Below are 11,870 nucleotides of genomic sequence, written 5' to 3' on the forward strand. Positions count from 1 at the left end.
TGCCGTGGGCACCCACGGGACGTGGATGCTGTAGGTGAGTGGGGAAGCGCCACATGCTCGCGGGGTCGGGGGCTGCATCGATCTCAGCGCTTCCCTCGTGATTTACCCCAGTGCAGCTGAAATCAGGATTTGGCCCCATTTCCTTTGCGTTCAGTGGGACGCCGGGGTTGTTGTCGGTATAGCAGAGGCTGGAATCGGGGCTCTGGCAGAGCCGGGAGCATAAATCTGGATTTACACCAGTGCAGTAGTAGCAGGATCAGTCCCCAGGTCCTTGCTAAAGAGCTGAAATAATACACAGCTGCTACCGAAAGCTTGGAGCTGACAGGGGAAATGGGGAATTTGGGTGTATTTTGAAAAGGCACGGGGAAAAATGAGGGAAAGTTGGCAGCTCCACTAACCAGGGGCCAGAGCGAGGGCGGCGGAGCCCCGACGGCAGCAACGCCGCAGGACGCACCGCCTTGAAGCACCCCGTCTGCAAAGCCAAGCCCCGGGTCCCTCTGAGGAGGGGTGGGCGAGGAAGAGCCAAACGGCCACTACAGAGGCTCCGTTTGCAGAGCGAAGTGCCTAAAGCGAAGCTGGTGTGAGCCGTGCCGTGGGAGCTCTGCCCCGCCGCCGGTGTTTGAACCCTGCCGCAAGGTTGGGGCAGGAACGCTCCCTTCCTCCCCGCTCTGCGCGAGGAGCCGCGTGCGACGCCGGCCCCGCGAAGAGGTGAACGTGAGCCGGGTTTGCTGCTCTCTTTGCATCTCTCGTTTATGGCACAGCGATGCCCGTCGGTGCGAGACGGGGCTGGGGCGCCGCAGCCCACCCGTTGCGGGTCCCTGAGCTGAGTATTGCATCCAACCCTCCCACACTGGCTGCACCGGAGGGTCCGGAGGATGCAACACCGTTGCTGTGTGCGTGACCACCCCGCGGCTATGGGGAGGAGGGAGGAAAACCTCCGTCTGTTGCCTGAAACCAGGCTGAAGCACCTTGGGGGTCTGTGGCAAAGCTCTTGCCACCTCTGACGCGACGTCCATCCAGCCCTTCGCACTTGCAGCCGGTGCCGTCGGTGGCCGGCACATGCCTGGCTCGCCCTGCTTTCCCGGAGCCAGCACCGGCACTGGTGCCGGCACTGCCTGGCCAGACGGTGCAAGGGTCTCCACCGTGTCTGGCTCCCTGCGAGAATGTGACACAGGGGAACTGAGTCACGAGCCGCATCCTGCGGTGAAACTCTCCCGGGAGCAGCAGAAACCGCAGGGGAGGGCGGAAGCACCGGGATTGCAAATCTCTGCTGAGCCGCCCCGGTAAGAGCAAGGGATCCTCCAGCCGTCCCGTCTCTCCCGGAGGATCGCACTCAGCCACCCCCTTCCCCAGGCTCCCACCGCCTCCCGCTCCGTCTCCCCACACCAGCCCCTTCACTTTTCTCTCCGTGGGGTTGCAGGGAAATTCCCCTTCCCCAGGGCTGCTCCGGACCCCCCCAGCCAGCCAGCGCTGCGGCACGGCTGCCTATCGTTCCCAGCCGCTTCTGCCGGCACCTGCACCCCCTCCGAGAGGTTTTAATTGGGTTTTTTCCTTCTCCTGATGCTGCTGCAAATCCCGAAGGATGGAAGGATGTGACACAGCAACATGACTTGCCATCACCCCCCAGCATCTTCCTGATGCTCCGGAGGGTGTGTGAGCTGCAGCTCCGGTGTGAGAAAGAACGGACGGAGGCTGGGGACAGGGATGGGGACACGCAGGCTGGTTTGAGCCGTTACAGAAGCAGCCAGGATATTTATCCCATGGGACGCCGGGGATGGCGCTGGGTTAAGGTTTGCTCTCGGTTAGCACCGAAAATCCATGCGATGTTGTTGCATGTACAGCAAAGTTTCGGGTGAGGCCCTGACCACTTTGTGTTTCATGGCAAAGATCCCGCAGCCGTCTGATGGCTCAGGATTTTGTGGAAGTGCCCCCAAGAAGGCAATGCACCACCAAGGAGTCTCGGCTCCCCTTTGAACGGGTGCGTTTTGTAGCTCTCGGGATTGTAAGGAAAAGTGCTGTGCCTGGGAGCGTCCTGGAGGTTCGGGGAGCGGCAGCCCAACTCCAGGGAAGTTTATTTTTTAAAACAAAGCTGATCCTGGGCCAGCCGAGGGACAGGCTGCTGCTTCAGCCGGAGATCAGCCCGGGCATCGCTCCTGGCACGGGGCACCCAGGAGCAGACCCCGCTCCAGCCCTCCAGCCCTGGGACCCAGTTGCTGTTCCCTCCCCGCAAGCAACAACCAAGCGAGCTATTTTGGGGAGGAAAAGCCCATTTTACGCCGTGGCCGGAGCCTGCCTGGGTCAGCCACGTACCCGTGTGCTCTCGAGGGCCGGACTTGCGTGACTTCGCTTCCCCATCAAGGTCAGAATCTAAACAATCTTGATTCCTGTCCCGGCGGCCCTGGGCAGGGCTCCTTCAATTGCAGGAAACGGAGACTTTGGCGTGTTTATGTCGGGAACCACGAAGAATGAGCCGAGGAGGGGCTGGGGAGCCCCGGCTGCCGCCGGCCAAGCTCTCGGCCATGTGAAAGGGGCAGCGATGCCGGCAGGGTGAGGGGCGATGGGCAGCGCCGGCTCTGCCATGTTTGGCTTGGCAGAAACATCTCTTTTACAAGGGAAAAAAATAAAAAAGATTAAAAAATAGCAAAACTTCCCCCAAAGGCGAAGCTGGGGATTTTTGGCTGCCCGCAATGCCTCTGCTTGTGTCATCGATAAGCTTCGTACAAAAGCCCCCCCGGGGCTGAGCCCCAGACCGCGGCCAGCTGCACGTGGCAGCTCCGGCGCCGGCGGGGGTGAGCAATGCGGCGTGGGGGCTTTCAGCGCCGTCCTGCGGCATGGGTCTTGCCAAACCTGGGATCTCCGGTGGTGCCGCGGCATCACCGCACTCGCCATGGCTGCCGAGCCCATTGGGTCTGCTACCGGCTGCGTTTTTGCAGCATGGGGGCCGCGGGAATGGTGGGAAATGCCGGAATACGGATCGCTGGGATAAAGGAAGGATGTTGGGGCAGCATGGGCACAGCGAGGTCCGTGTTCCAAAGTGCTCCCAAGCGCTGTGGGGCCATGCGTGATGTCCCACGCCGCGGTCGGGAGGTCCCCCGAGCTCGGGAGGGCCCGGGGATCTGCTCTCAGGAAGGGCTGTACCCGGGACGTCCGGAGCCGAACTCCGCTTGGAAGCAGCACATCCTACCTCGCACCGCTCCGCCCGCCCTCTCCCTCCCCACCAGCCTCCATTGCTCGCCACGGCCTCCCGCTTCCTTCCCAAAGCCCCCACACAGCTGCTCCCGGCCGGCGATGAGCCCCTCGGGGGGCTGTGGGGTGCGGGGGGCTGTGGGGGGCTGCGGGGGGCTGCCTCTCACCCCCTCTGCTCTCCGCAGGAAGATGCCGTGCGGAGCCTGCGGCCAGGCGGTGCTGGTGCTGCTGACCCTCTCCCTCGGCTTCGCAGCCGGTGAGTACGATGGGGTGAAGGCAGCCGGCGCCGGACACCCTCCGCCACGTGCGGGTGGTAAAAATAAACCCTCGGCTCTTTGGGAACGTCATCGCTTGCTCTGCTCAAAATAAACCACCGCGGAGGGCAGCTCGTTCAAGCTCGCCTCGAGCGAGCACCGAGGGATGCCGGGCTCCGCGGGGACCCACGCCGTCCCCAGCGAGGGGCTTCTCCCCTCTGGGATGGTGACCTGCCTCCCAGAGAGGATCTCGGCTTAATTAATTATGGTTCATCAAGTGCTTTGACGTCACCGGAGGGGAGATGGGGAAAAGGCTTGCATGCACGTGCTTTAAAACGTGGTTTTTCCCAGGGGTGATGGTGCTGATGGCGGGGAGCAGGGATGAGCGGCTCGTGATCCCAGGGGAGCACCAGGGTGACCCGGGGACAGATCCAGGCTGGGTGCTTGTGCAGGGAGGACCAAAGCGGCGTGGCTGTGCCGGGGAGGAGCAGCAGAGCTCATCAGGGGGACATGTACCCACCGGGTCCCCATCCTGCCCACGGGGCCACCAACCCCCGGGGCTTCCCAAGCTGGCCCCGCCACCCCCCATGGCCCTGGCACCCGCCAGCCTTTGGGGCAGGGGGTGACGGTCGCAGGAGCGGGGCCGGCCACAGCCGTCCGTCCCCTTGCCACCGTCCGTCCCCTTGCCGCCATCTGTCTGGCTGCCCTCGCGCTGAACTCGCTGATTCCAGGAGGGATATTTTCTGCGCGAAAGGGCAGAGCTAAATTGGGAGGTTGGGAGCGTGGCCGCCCTCCATGCCGCTCCGGCACCGCGGTGGCGGGAAGCGCCAGGAAAAGCTCCAGGAAAGACCCTGGGTTCAGCACCCAGCTCCCGAAACGCAGCGTCCCAGCAGCATGGGCTGAGTTTGGGGCTTTTGGTCCCATCCTGGCTCCCGGGACCTGGCTCCCTCGGGCAGTGGGATGCTCCCATGTCCCCTGAGACCTCGCGAGCAGGATGCGACCCTGTGCACTGTAAACCAGTGCATCCCAGTTAATCCCAGCTGGTGGGGCTGGATGCACAGCCCTTCCGCTGCCTCCCCAGGAGCACGGGGACAGGCACCCCCCAGCTTCGGGGCTGCTGCTTGGGTCCCAGCCGGGAGCGAGCAATTTTCCAGGAGGTCTCAGGATGGGCTTCCCTGCGCTGAGCACCTACAGCCGCCTTCCCCGGCCCAGACCATGGTGGTCCCAGGCTGCCCGCTTTTGAAATTTGGTTCAAGAGTCTTCAAGACAGATGTCAGTGTCCCCAAAGCCACCAGCGTGCCCTGGGCCGGGCAGCGTGGTGTCCCCATGGCACAACGCGTCCCCTCCTCGTGCCCACAGACGAGCTGCTGTGCGCCTGCGACGTGCCGCACTGCAGCCTGCCCACCTGCACGGGCAAGGTGTGCTTCGTCAGCAAGAGGAAGGAGGAGGGGACCATCACCCAGCACAGGGGCTGCTTCTCCCAGAACATCCTGGAGAACTGCCGCACGCCTGTGACGGAGCAGTACGGCATGAGGTGCTGCGACTCCAACATGTGCAACGCCGAGCTGGAGATCTTCCTGCAAGGTACGGGGGCACAGCCCCCTTCGAGGAGCCGGGGGGAGAGGGGCAGAGCTGCCCACGCGGCTGGAGATGTGGTTGGGTCTCCAGATCATCTCCCTCTTCACTCAGCACCTCCAGGGTCACCTTTTCCCAGGTGGGACAGGGGAAGTGAGATGTCCTCAGGTGTCCCTTCTTGGGCTGTGCCTGCAGAGCTGCCATCCATGGGGCTGACCCCAGTGCAGAGCCACCCTCCCCAGGTCCAAGCCCAACCACCAAGACGTCCACCTTCCCAGACCCACCTTCACGCTCCCATCCATCATTTCCCCACCCAGGAGAAGAGGCCCTAGGAAAGGCGCCTTCCCTGCCCAACCTCCTGCTGATGATCTTCGTCCCGCTGCTCGCCCTCCTCGTCCTCGCGGCGCTCACGGTGCTCTTCTTCTGGAAGGTGGCCCAGCACCGCCACAAGAAAAGTGACTTGGGAGACATGGACCTCATGCTGAAGGCATCCATGGTGGGAGACAGCACTTTGGAGGTGGGTGAGCTCCGGGGGGGACCCCGAATGCCCCCGAGGTGTGGGAGGGAGAGACGTGCTGGGTGTGGGGCGGCCGCCGGGCTGACCCTACTGCCACCCCGTCTGCACAGGACTTGCTGAACGACGACTGCACCACGGGCAGCGGCTCGGGGCTGCCCTTCCTCGTCCAGCGAACGGTGGCTCGGCAAATCACCCTCGTGGAGTGCGTGGGTAAGGAGGGCGGCTGGGCACGGGGGGAGCCCGCCCCGGCCCCCACAGCCGGTGCTTGGGCACGTGCCAGACCCCTTTCCCGCAGCAGCCAGCGATAGCACCGTGATGCCAGACCCGGGAGGGGGTGTTGGACCCAACCATCTCCCCCAAAACCCCACAGAGCCCCCAGGTTCTCCCGCTGTCCTGCTGATGGGGGAGGGAGAGAGCGGCTGGGTGGGTGGGTGGCAGTTGGCCAAGGTCAATGGACCCTGCGCCATTCCATTGCTCTTCCACTCTGGGAGCCGGGTTCATCGCACTGGGTGTGGGGAGGGCGCCGGGGGCCGGAGGGGCCACATGACGCGGTGCCATGGCTGTGGCAGGCAAAGGACGCTATGGTGAGGTGTGGCGAGGTGTGTGGCACGGGGAGAGCGTGGCCGTGAAGATCTTCTCCTCCCGGGACGAGCAGTCGTGGTTCCGCGAGACGGAGATCTACAACACCGTCCTCCTCCGGCACGACAACATCCTGGGTGAGTGGAGAGCTGCGGGGCTGCGGGGTGGCTGCGCGGCAGCTCCACGGTCGTGGCTCTTCTCCCTATCCAGGCTTCATCGCCTCTGACATGACATCGAGGAACTCCAGCACCCAGCTCTGGCTCATCACCCACTACCACGAGAACGGCTCGCTCTACGACTACCTGCAGAGGACAGCCCTGGATGTGGAGACCTGCCTGGGGTTGGCCTCCTCCATCATCTGCGGCCTCGTCCACCTCCACGTGGAGATCTTCGGCACCCAGGGCAAGCCCGCCATTGCCCACCGTGACCTGAAGAGCAGGAACATCTTGGTGAAAAGCAACCGGCAGTGCTGCATCGCAGACCTGGGTGAGGTGGGGGGCGGGATGCAGAGCCCCAGGGATGCGGTACCCCAGGTGTGTGGTACCCCAGGGGTGCAGTACCCCAGGGGAGCAGTACCCCAGGGATGTGGTACCCCAGGTGTGTGGTACCCCAGGGTTGCGGTACCCCAGGGATGTGGTACCCCAGGGGTGTGGTACCTCAGGTGCACGGTACCCCAGGGGTGTGGTACCCCAGGGATGTGGTGCCCCACGGGTGCGGTGCCCCAGGGATGTGGTACCCCAGGGATGTGGTGCCCCAGGGATGCAGTAACCCAGGGGTGCTGTGCTCCAGAGATGTGGTGCCCCAGGGATGCAGTACCCCAGGGATGTAGTGCCCCAGGGATGTAGTGCCCCAGGGATGCAGTACCCCAGGGATGCGGTACCCCAGGGATGCAGTACCCCAGGGATGCGGTACCCCAGGGGTGCGGTGCCCCAGGGGTGTGGTACCCCAGGGGTGTGGTGCCCCAGGGATGCAGTACCCTGGGGATGCGGTACCCCAGGGGTGTGGTGCCCCAGGGGTGTGGTACCCCAGGGATGCAGCATCCTGGGGATGCAGCACCAGCACCAGCACCACTGACCGGGGCCGGCATCCCTCCAGGACTGGCCGTCATGCACTCCCAGGGCAGTGACTACCTGGACATCGGCAACAACCCCCGGGTGGGCACCAAGCGCTACATGGCCCCGGAGGTGCTCAGCGAGCAGATCCGCACCGACTGCTTTGAGTCCTACAAGAAGACGGACATCTGGGCATACGGGCTGGTGCTCTGGGAGATCGCCCGGCGGACGGTGGTGAACGGTGAGCGGCTCCCGGCTGGCTGGGAGGCTTTGTACCCGCTCCCTCCTTCCCTCCTTTTTGTGTGTTTTTTTTCTTTCCCTTCGCCCAGAAGATTAGCTGTAAATTATAAACACTGTAATCTAGTGTCAGCACCCGGCTCCCTGATTAAAGGGCCCATTAGACTCAATCAGCGCTTTGTTTGTTCAGCGCTGATTAGAAAACAAGCAGCGTCGAGCGCTGCCTGGAAGCCGGCCACGGCCGGGACCTCTGGCCGGCGGGGCTTGGCTCGGAGGGACGGGGATGGGGACAGGGATGGGGACGGGGTCCCCCACGCTGCAGATGAGCCTCCTCGGGGCTGCCCGGCCAGCGCGCAAAGTCCATTAGAAGCATTAATTAAATGGTGGGTGCTGGCGGGTGAAGCAGGAGGTCCCCCCGAGGCACAGTCTGGCCGGGATAATCTCATTTACCATCCCGGGGCTCCTTCAGATTAAACATTTACTCCGAATTACCAAAGCCATGTGCAAGGGATGACCTTCAGCCAGCTGGTTTTAACCCTTCCAGGCACCCTCGCCCTCCGGGACGGGCTGAGCAGCCCCTGCGTGGCCCCAGGGCATCGGGGACGGGGGCTCCAGGGGACCCCGAGGTTCAGGGGCCGCCCCCCAGGGTGCAGGGGGCTGGTGGGTGCTTGGGGCAGCCCAGGGGAGTTAAACCCCGCAGACATACAGACATATGGAGGCACTAAGCAGAGATTAGCTGGGCCAGCTGGCGGGCTCGCCGTGGGGCTGCCAGATGGAGGTGTGGGGCTGCAAGGTGGCATCGGTGCCGGGAGCTGGTGCCGGAGCCAGCGCCGGTGCTAGAGCTGGTGCTGGAGCCGCAGCTGATGCTAGAGCTGGTGCTGGAGCTGCTGTTCATGGTAGGGCTGGTGCTGGACCATTGCCGGTGCTAGAGCTGGTGCTGGAGCCACCAGCGGTGCTAGAGCCGGGGCTGGACCCGCCGCAGCCTCCCCATGCCGTCCCGGCAATGTCCCACGGTGCAGCCGGGGCTGGAGCCGTGCACCCCGCAGGCAGCATCACCGCCGGTGCGGTGGGGCAAATCACAGCGGCAATTCCCAGGGCCCTACGTGCCCCCCAAGGCAGGATGCAGGTCGGTCATGCCGGCCCCCCCGAGCACCCCGTGATGTGCAGGGTGGGGGGCAAACCCCGTGCCCCGCCGGACACCCTCACACCGGCCCCCCTCCTGCAGGCATCGTGGAGGAGTACCGGCCACCCTTCTTCGACGCTGTCCCCAGCGACCCCAGCTTCGAGGACATGAAGAAGGTGGTGTGCGTCGACCAGCAGACCCCCGTGATCCCCAACCGCCTCTTCTCCGACTCGGTGAGTCCCGGGGGGCCACCCCACACCCACCCGGAGCCGGACCTTTGCTCCCCATGGAATCCTTCAATTTTCCCCTCTTCCCATGCCTCCCCCAGGTTTTGTCAGCACTGGCGAAGATCATGAAGGAGTGCTGGTACCAGAGCCCCTCGGCCCGCCTCACCGCCCTGCGGATTAAAAAGACGCTGAAGAAGCTGAACAATTCCCTGGAAAAGCCTAAACCAGAGTAGTGAGCGCCGGGCACACACCGGAGCCGCTCACAGGCTGCACCGGGGACGGCGGTGAAGCCAACGCTACCGGGACAGCTGCCGGTCATAGAGGGGTTTTGCTCACAGCCCCCACCTTTCCCACCCCTCCTCGGTGGCTTTTTAATTTGCAAGGAGGGAAAAAATAGGAAAAAAAAAAAAGCAAGAGAGGAATCTTCCAGCCTGGTTATAAAAATACCCGCCCCGGATCCATCATCTGACGCCGGCCCGTCTCGCCTGCCCAGCGGGGATGGCCATGGGCGCCTGGGGCTGGTGGCCCACCCCGAGCCCCCCAGCCGGACGCCACAGCCGGCGAGCAGACACTGGAGCCGGCACCGTCCCCTGCCACAGCCCCCCTCCCCAGCTGGGCACCCACCCCATCGCTGGCGCCTGGCGCGGCACGCAGGCAGTGGGTGCTGCCCAAACCTGCCTGCCCGGCGCGTTGGCAGCGGGGATGCCGCGGGCTCAGCGGCAGCAGCAGGAATTCCCCGGCAGGGCTGCGGTGCCCGGCACGCCTCTCACCGAAGGAGGTCTGGATTTCGCTGGGAAAGCATGGTCCAGGGGCAGCATCCCCCCAGCCGACCCGGATCCACACCCCAGCACATCTTGGGGTGCCCCAGGACGAGGAGCCGACGGCACCGAGCAGGACCCGAGCATCCCCCGTGCCGCAGGGACCTGCCGAGACCCGGGCTCCCGCAGCCGTGGTGGCCTGATCCTTCCTGACGAGCAGCCGGCAGTCCCCCTTCCCAAGCCCTTTTGGTCTTTGCCCACATTTTGGTGTTTCCCGGGGTGTTTTGGTGCACCCTGAACCGGCTCCAGCCCGCACCGCTCGCCGCCATCCCCAAAACCACCCCACGTTTGGGGCTGTTTGGACGGGACTGGGACATTCAGCAGAAGCAGCTTTGCGCCCTACTCCATAATTATTTAATTATCAAGATTTAATATATTTAATAATAAAGTGTAAAGCTATTTTATCGCTGAAGAGCTGCCAAACCTCCCCCACCAGGCAGCAACATGGCAGGATGAGACCCCGGCGCTTCTGCATGGCTTAATTTATTGCTTCAACACCGTGTATCGCTCCGGCACCACCGGATCCCGCAATAAACCTCGCTCCAGCCTCGTGCCAACCCTCTCCCTGCGCCCGCGAAGGGCTGGGGCTGCACCGGCGGGGCTGCGGCTGCCGGCCCTCCCGCTTCTTGGGGTTTGCACTGCTGATGGGCTGGGGGCGAGGGCGAAGCCCCCCGGGATGAAAGGGGAGATGGCTTGGGGGGTTTTGGCCCCCGCGGGACGTCGACCTCTCCTGGAACATCCCCGTGTGTTCCTGGCCCAGCCCGGCACATCACTGCGGCCACCCCGGGCTCGTCTCGTCCTGCCCTTGTGCCCTGGTCCCAGTTAGGGACTGGGAGAAACTGGTCAGCGAAGGGCAGCCGCTGGTCTTGGTCAAAGCTGGCACTGGGGTGAGGGGTATGGAGGGCTGGGCAGGGCAGGGCTTGGGGTGCTCAGCCCGGGGTTTGGGGTGCCCTGCCCAGGGTTTGGGGTGCTCAACCTGGGGCTCAGGGTGCCCAGCCCAGGGTTTGGGGTGCCCAGCCTGGGGCTCGGGGTGCCTGGCCCAGGGATTGGGGTGCCCTGCCCAGGGTTTGGGGTGCTCAACCTAGAGCTCAGGGTGCTGAGCCCAGGGTTTGGGGTGCCCTGCCCAGGGTTTGGGGTGCTCAACCTGGGGTTTAGGGTGCCCAGCCCAGGGTTTGGAGTGCCCAGCCTGGGGCTTGGGGTGCCTGGCCCAGGGATTGGGGTGCCCTGCCCAGGGTTTGGGGTGCTCAACCAGGGGCTCAGGGTGCACTGTCCGGGGTTTGGGGTGCCTGGCCCAGGCTTTGGGGTGCTCAGTTTGGGGTGCCCTGCCCAGGGTTTGGGGTGCTCAACCTAGGGTTTGGGGTGCCCAGCCTGGAGCTCAGGGTGCCCTGCCCAGGGTTTGGGGTGCCCTGCCCAGGGTTTGGGGTGCTCAACCAGGGGCTCAGTGTGCACTGCCCAGGTTTTGGGGTGCTCAACCAGGGGCTCAGGGTGCTGAGCCCAGGGTTTGCGGTGCCCAGCCTGGAGCTCAGGGTGCCCTGCCTGGGGTTTGGGGTGCTCAGCCCAGGGCTTGGGGTGCCTGGCCTAGGGTTTGGGGTGCCCTACCCAGGGTTTGGGGTGCTCAACCTAGGGTGGGGTGCCCAGCCTGGGGCTCGGGGTGCCTGGCCCAGGGTTTGGGGTGCTCAACCTAGAGCTCAGGGTGCTGAGCCCAGGGTTTGGGGTGCCCAGCCCGGGGTGCACTGCCCGGCCATGGCTTAGCCCCCACCATGAACCAGCTGCCCCAGGCCCGTGGCTCCCAGCCCCCTGCCTGCACCGCCTGCAGTGCCCACGCTGCCAACCTCCCACTGCACAGGCGCTGCCCACGGCAAAGGCGCAGTGCACACACACGCACACACATGCATGCACACACACACACGCACACACATGCATGCACACACACACACGCACACACTGCACACTCCCCCTGCACGGCGGACACGCTCTGCACGCACCCTGCACACCCACAACACGCTGCAGGAGGGCGCACTGCACGTGCCCCGCACCGCTCACGGTGCCCACGCTGCGTGTACCCCCCCCGCCCCACGCGTGCCCACTGCACACACCCTCCCGGCGGTGCGCAGCCGTGCGCGCACACCTGCACACCCACTGCACGCGTGCACAGCTGCATGCATGCACACACCAACCATGCATGCACACACCAACCATGCATGCACGCACCAACCATGCATGCATGCAGGCGCGCTACACCCCCCAAGCCCAGTTCCGCGTCGGCCGACCCGCTCCCGGCGGGCCCTCCCCTTTAAGACGC

At 64.6% G+C, this 11,870-nt stretch overlaps 1 protein-coding gene across 2 annotated transcripts; it reads left to right on the forward strand.

Moving 5' to 3' along the window:
- On the forward strand, window positions 1–9,211 carry ACVRL1 (activin A receptor like type 1). Of its 2 annotated transcripts, XM_059832884.1 has the most exons (10): window positions 1–34; window positions 3,372–3,442; window positions 4,800–5,024; window positions 5,333–5,532; window positions 5,643–5,742; window positions 6,102–6,248; window positions 6,322–6,597; window positions 7,207–7,404; window positions 8,626–8,756; window positions 8,852–9,211. In XM_059832884.1, exons 2-10 carry the CDS (start codon window positions 3,376–3,378, stop codon window positions 8,981–8,983), a joined length of 1,476 nt encoding a protein of 491 aa, XP_059688867.1. In that variant the 5' UTR covers window positions 1–34; window positions 3,372–3,375; the 3' UTR covers window positions 8,984–9,211. The 2 variants fall into 2 exon arrangements, with proteins under 2 accessions (XP_059688867.1, XP_059688868.1); XM_059832885.1 differs by lacking the exons at window positions 1–34; window positions 3,372–3,442; window positions 5,333–5,532; window positions 5,643–5,742 and having other exon boundaries at window positions 4,937–5,024.
- The last annotated feature ends 2,659 nt before the right edge of the window (window positions 9,212–11,870 follow it).

Source organism: Gavia stellata, chromosome 36, assembly GCF_030936135.1.
Source record: "Gavia stellata isolate bGavSte3 chromosome 36, bGavSte3.hap2, whole genome shotgun sequence".
NCBI classification, from domain to species: domain Eukaryota; kingdom Metazoa; phylum Chordata; class Aves; order Gaviiformes; family Gaviidae; genus Gavia; species Gavia stellata.

What these genes read in the sequence shown, in the direction of transcription:
- ACVRL1 (XM_059832884.1), top strand. Translation starts at nt 3,376, where the DNA reads ATGCCGTGCGGAGCCTGCGGCCAGGCGGTGCTGGTGCTGCTGACCCTC. An exon ending in GCTGGAGATCTTCCTGCAAG is followed by an intron (nt 5,025 to 5,332) that starts GTACGGGGGCAC and finishes TTCCCCACCCAG; the next exon opens with GAGAAGAGGCCCTAGGAAAG. An exon ending in CACCCTCGTGGAGTGCGTGG is followed by an intron (nt 5,743 to 6,101) that starts GTAAGGAGGGCG and finishes TGGCTGTGGCAG; the next exon opens with GCAAAGGACGCTATGGTGAG.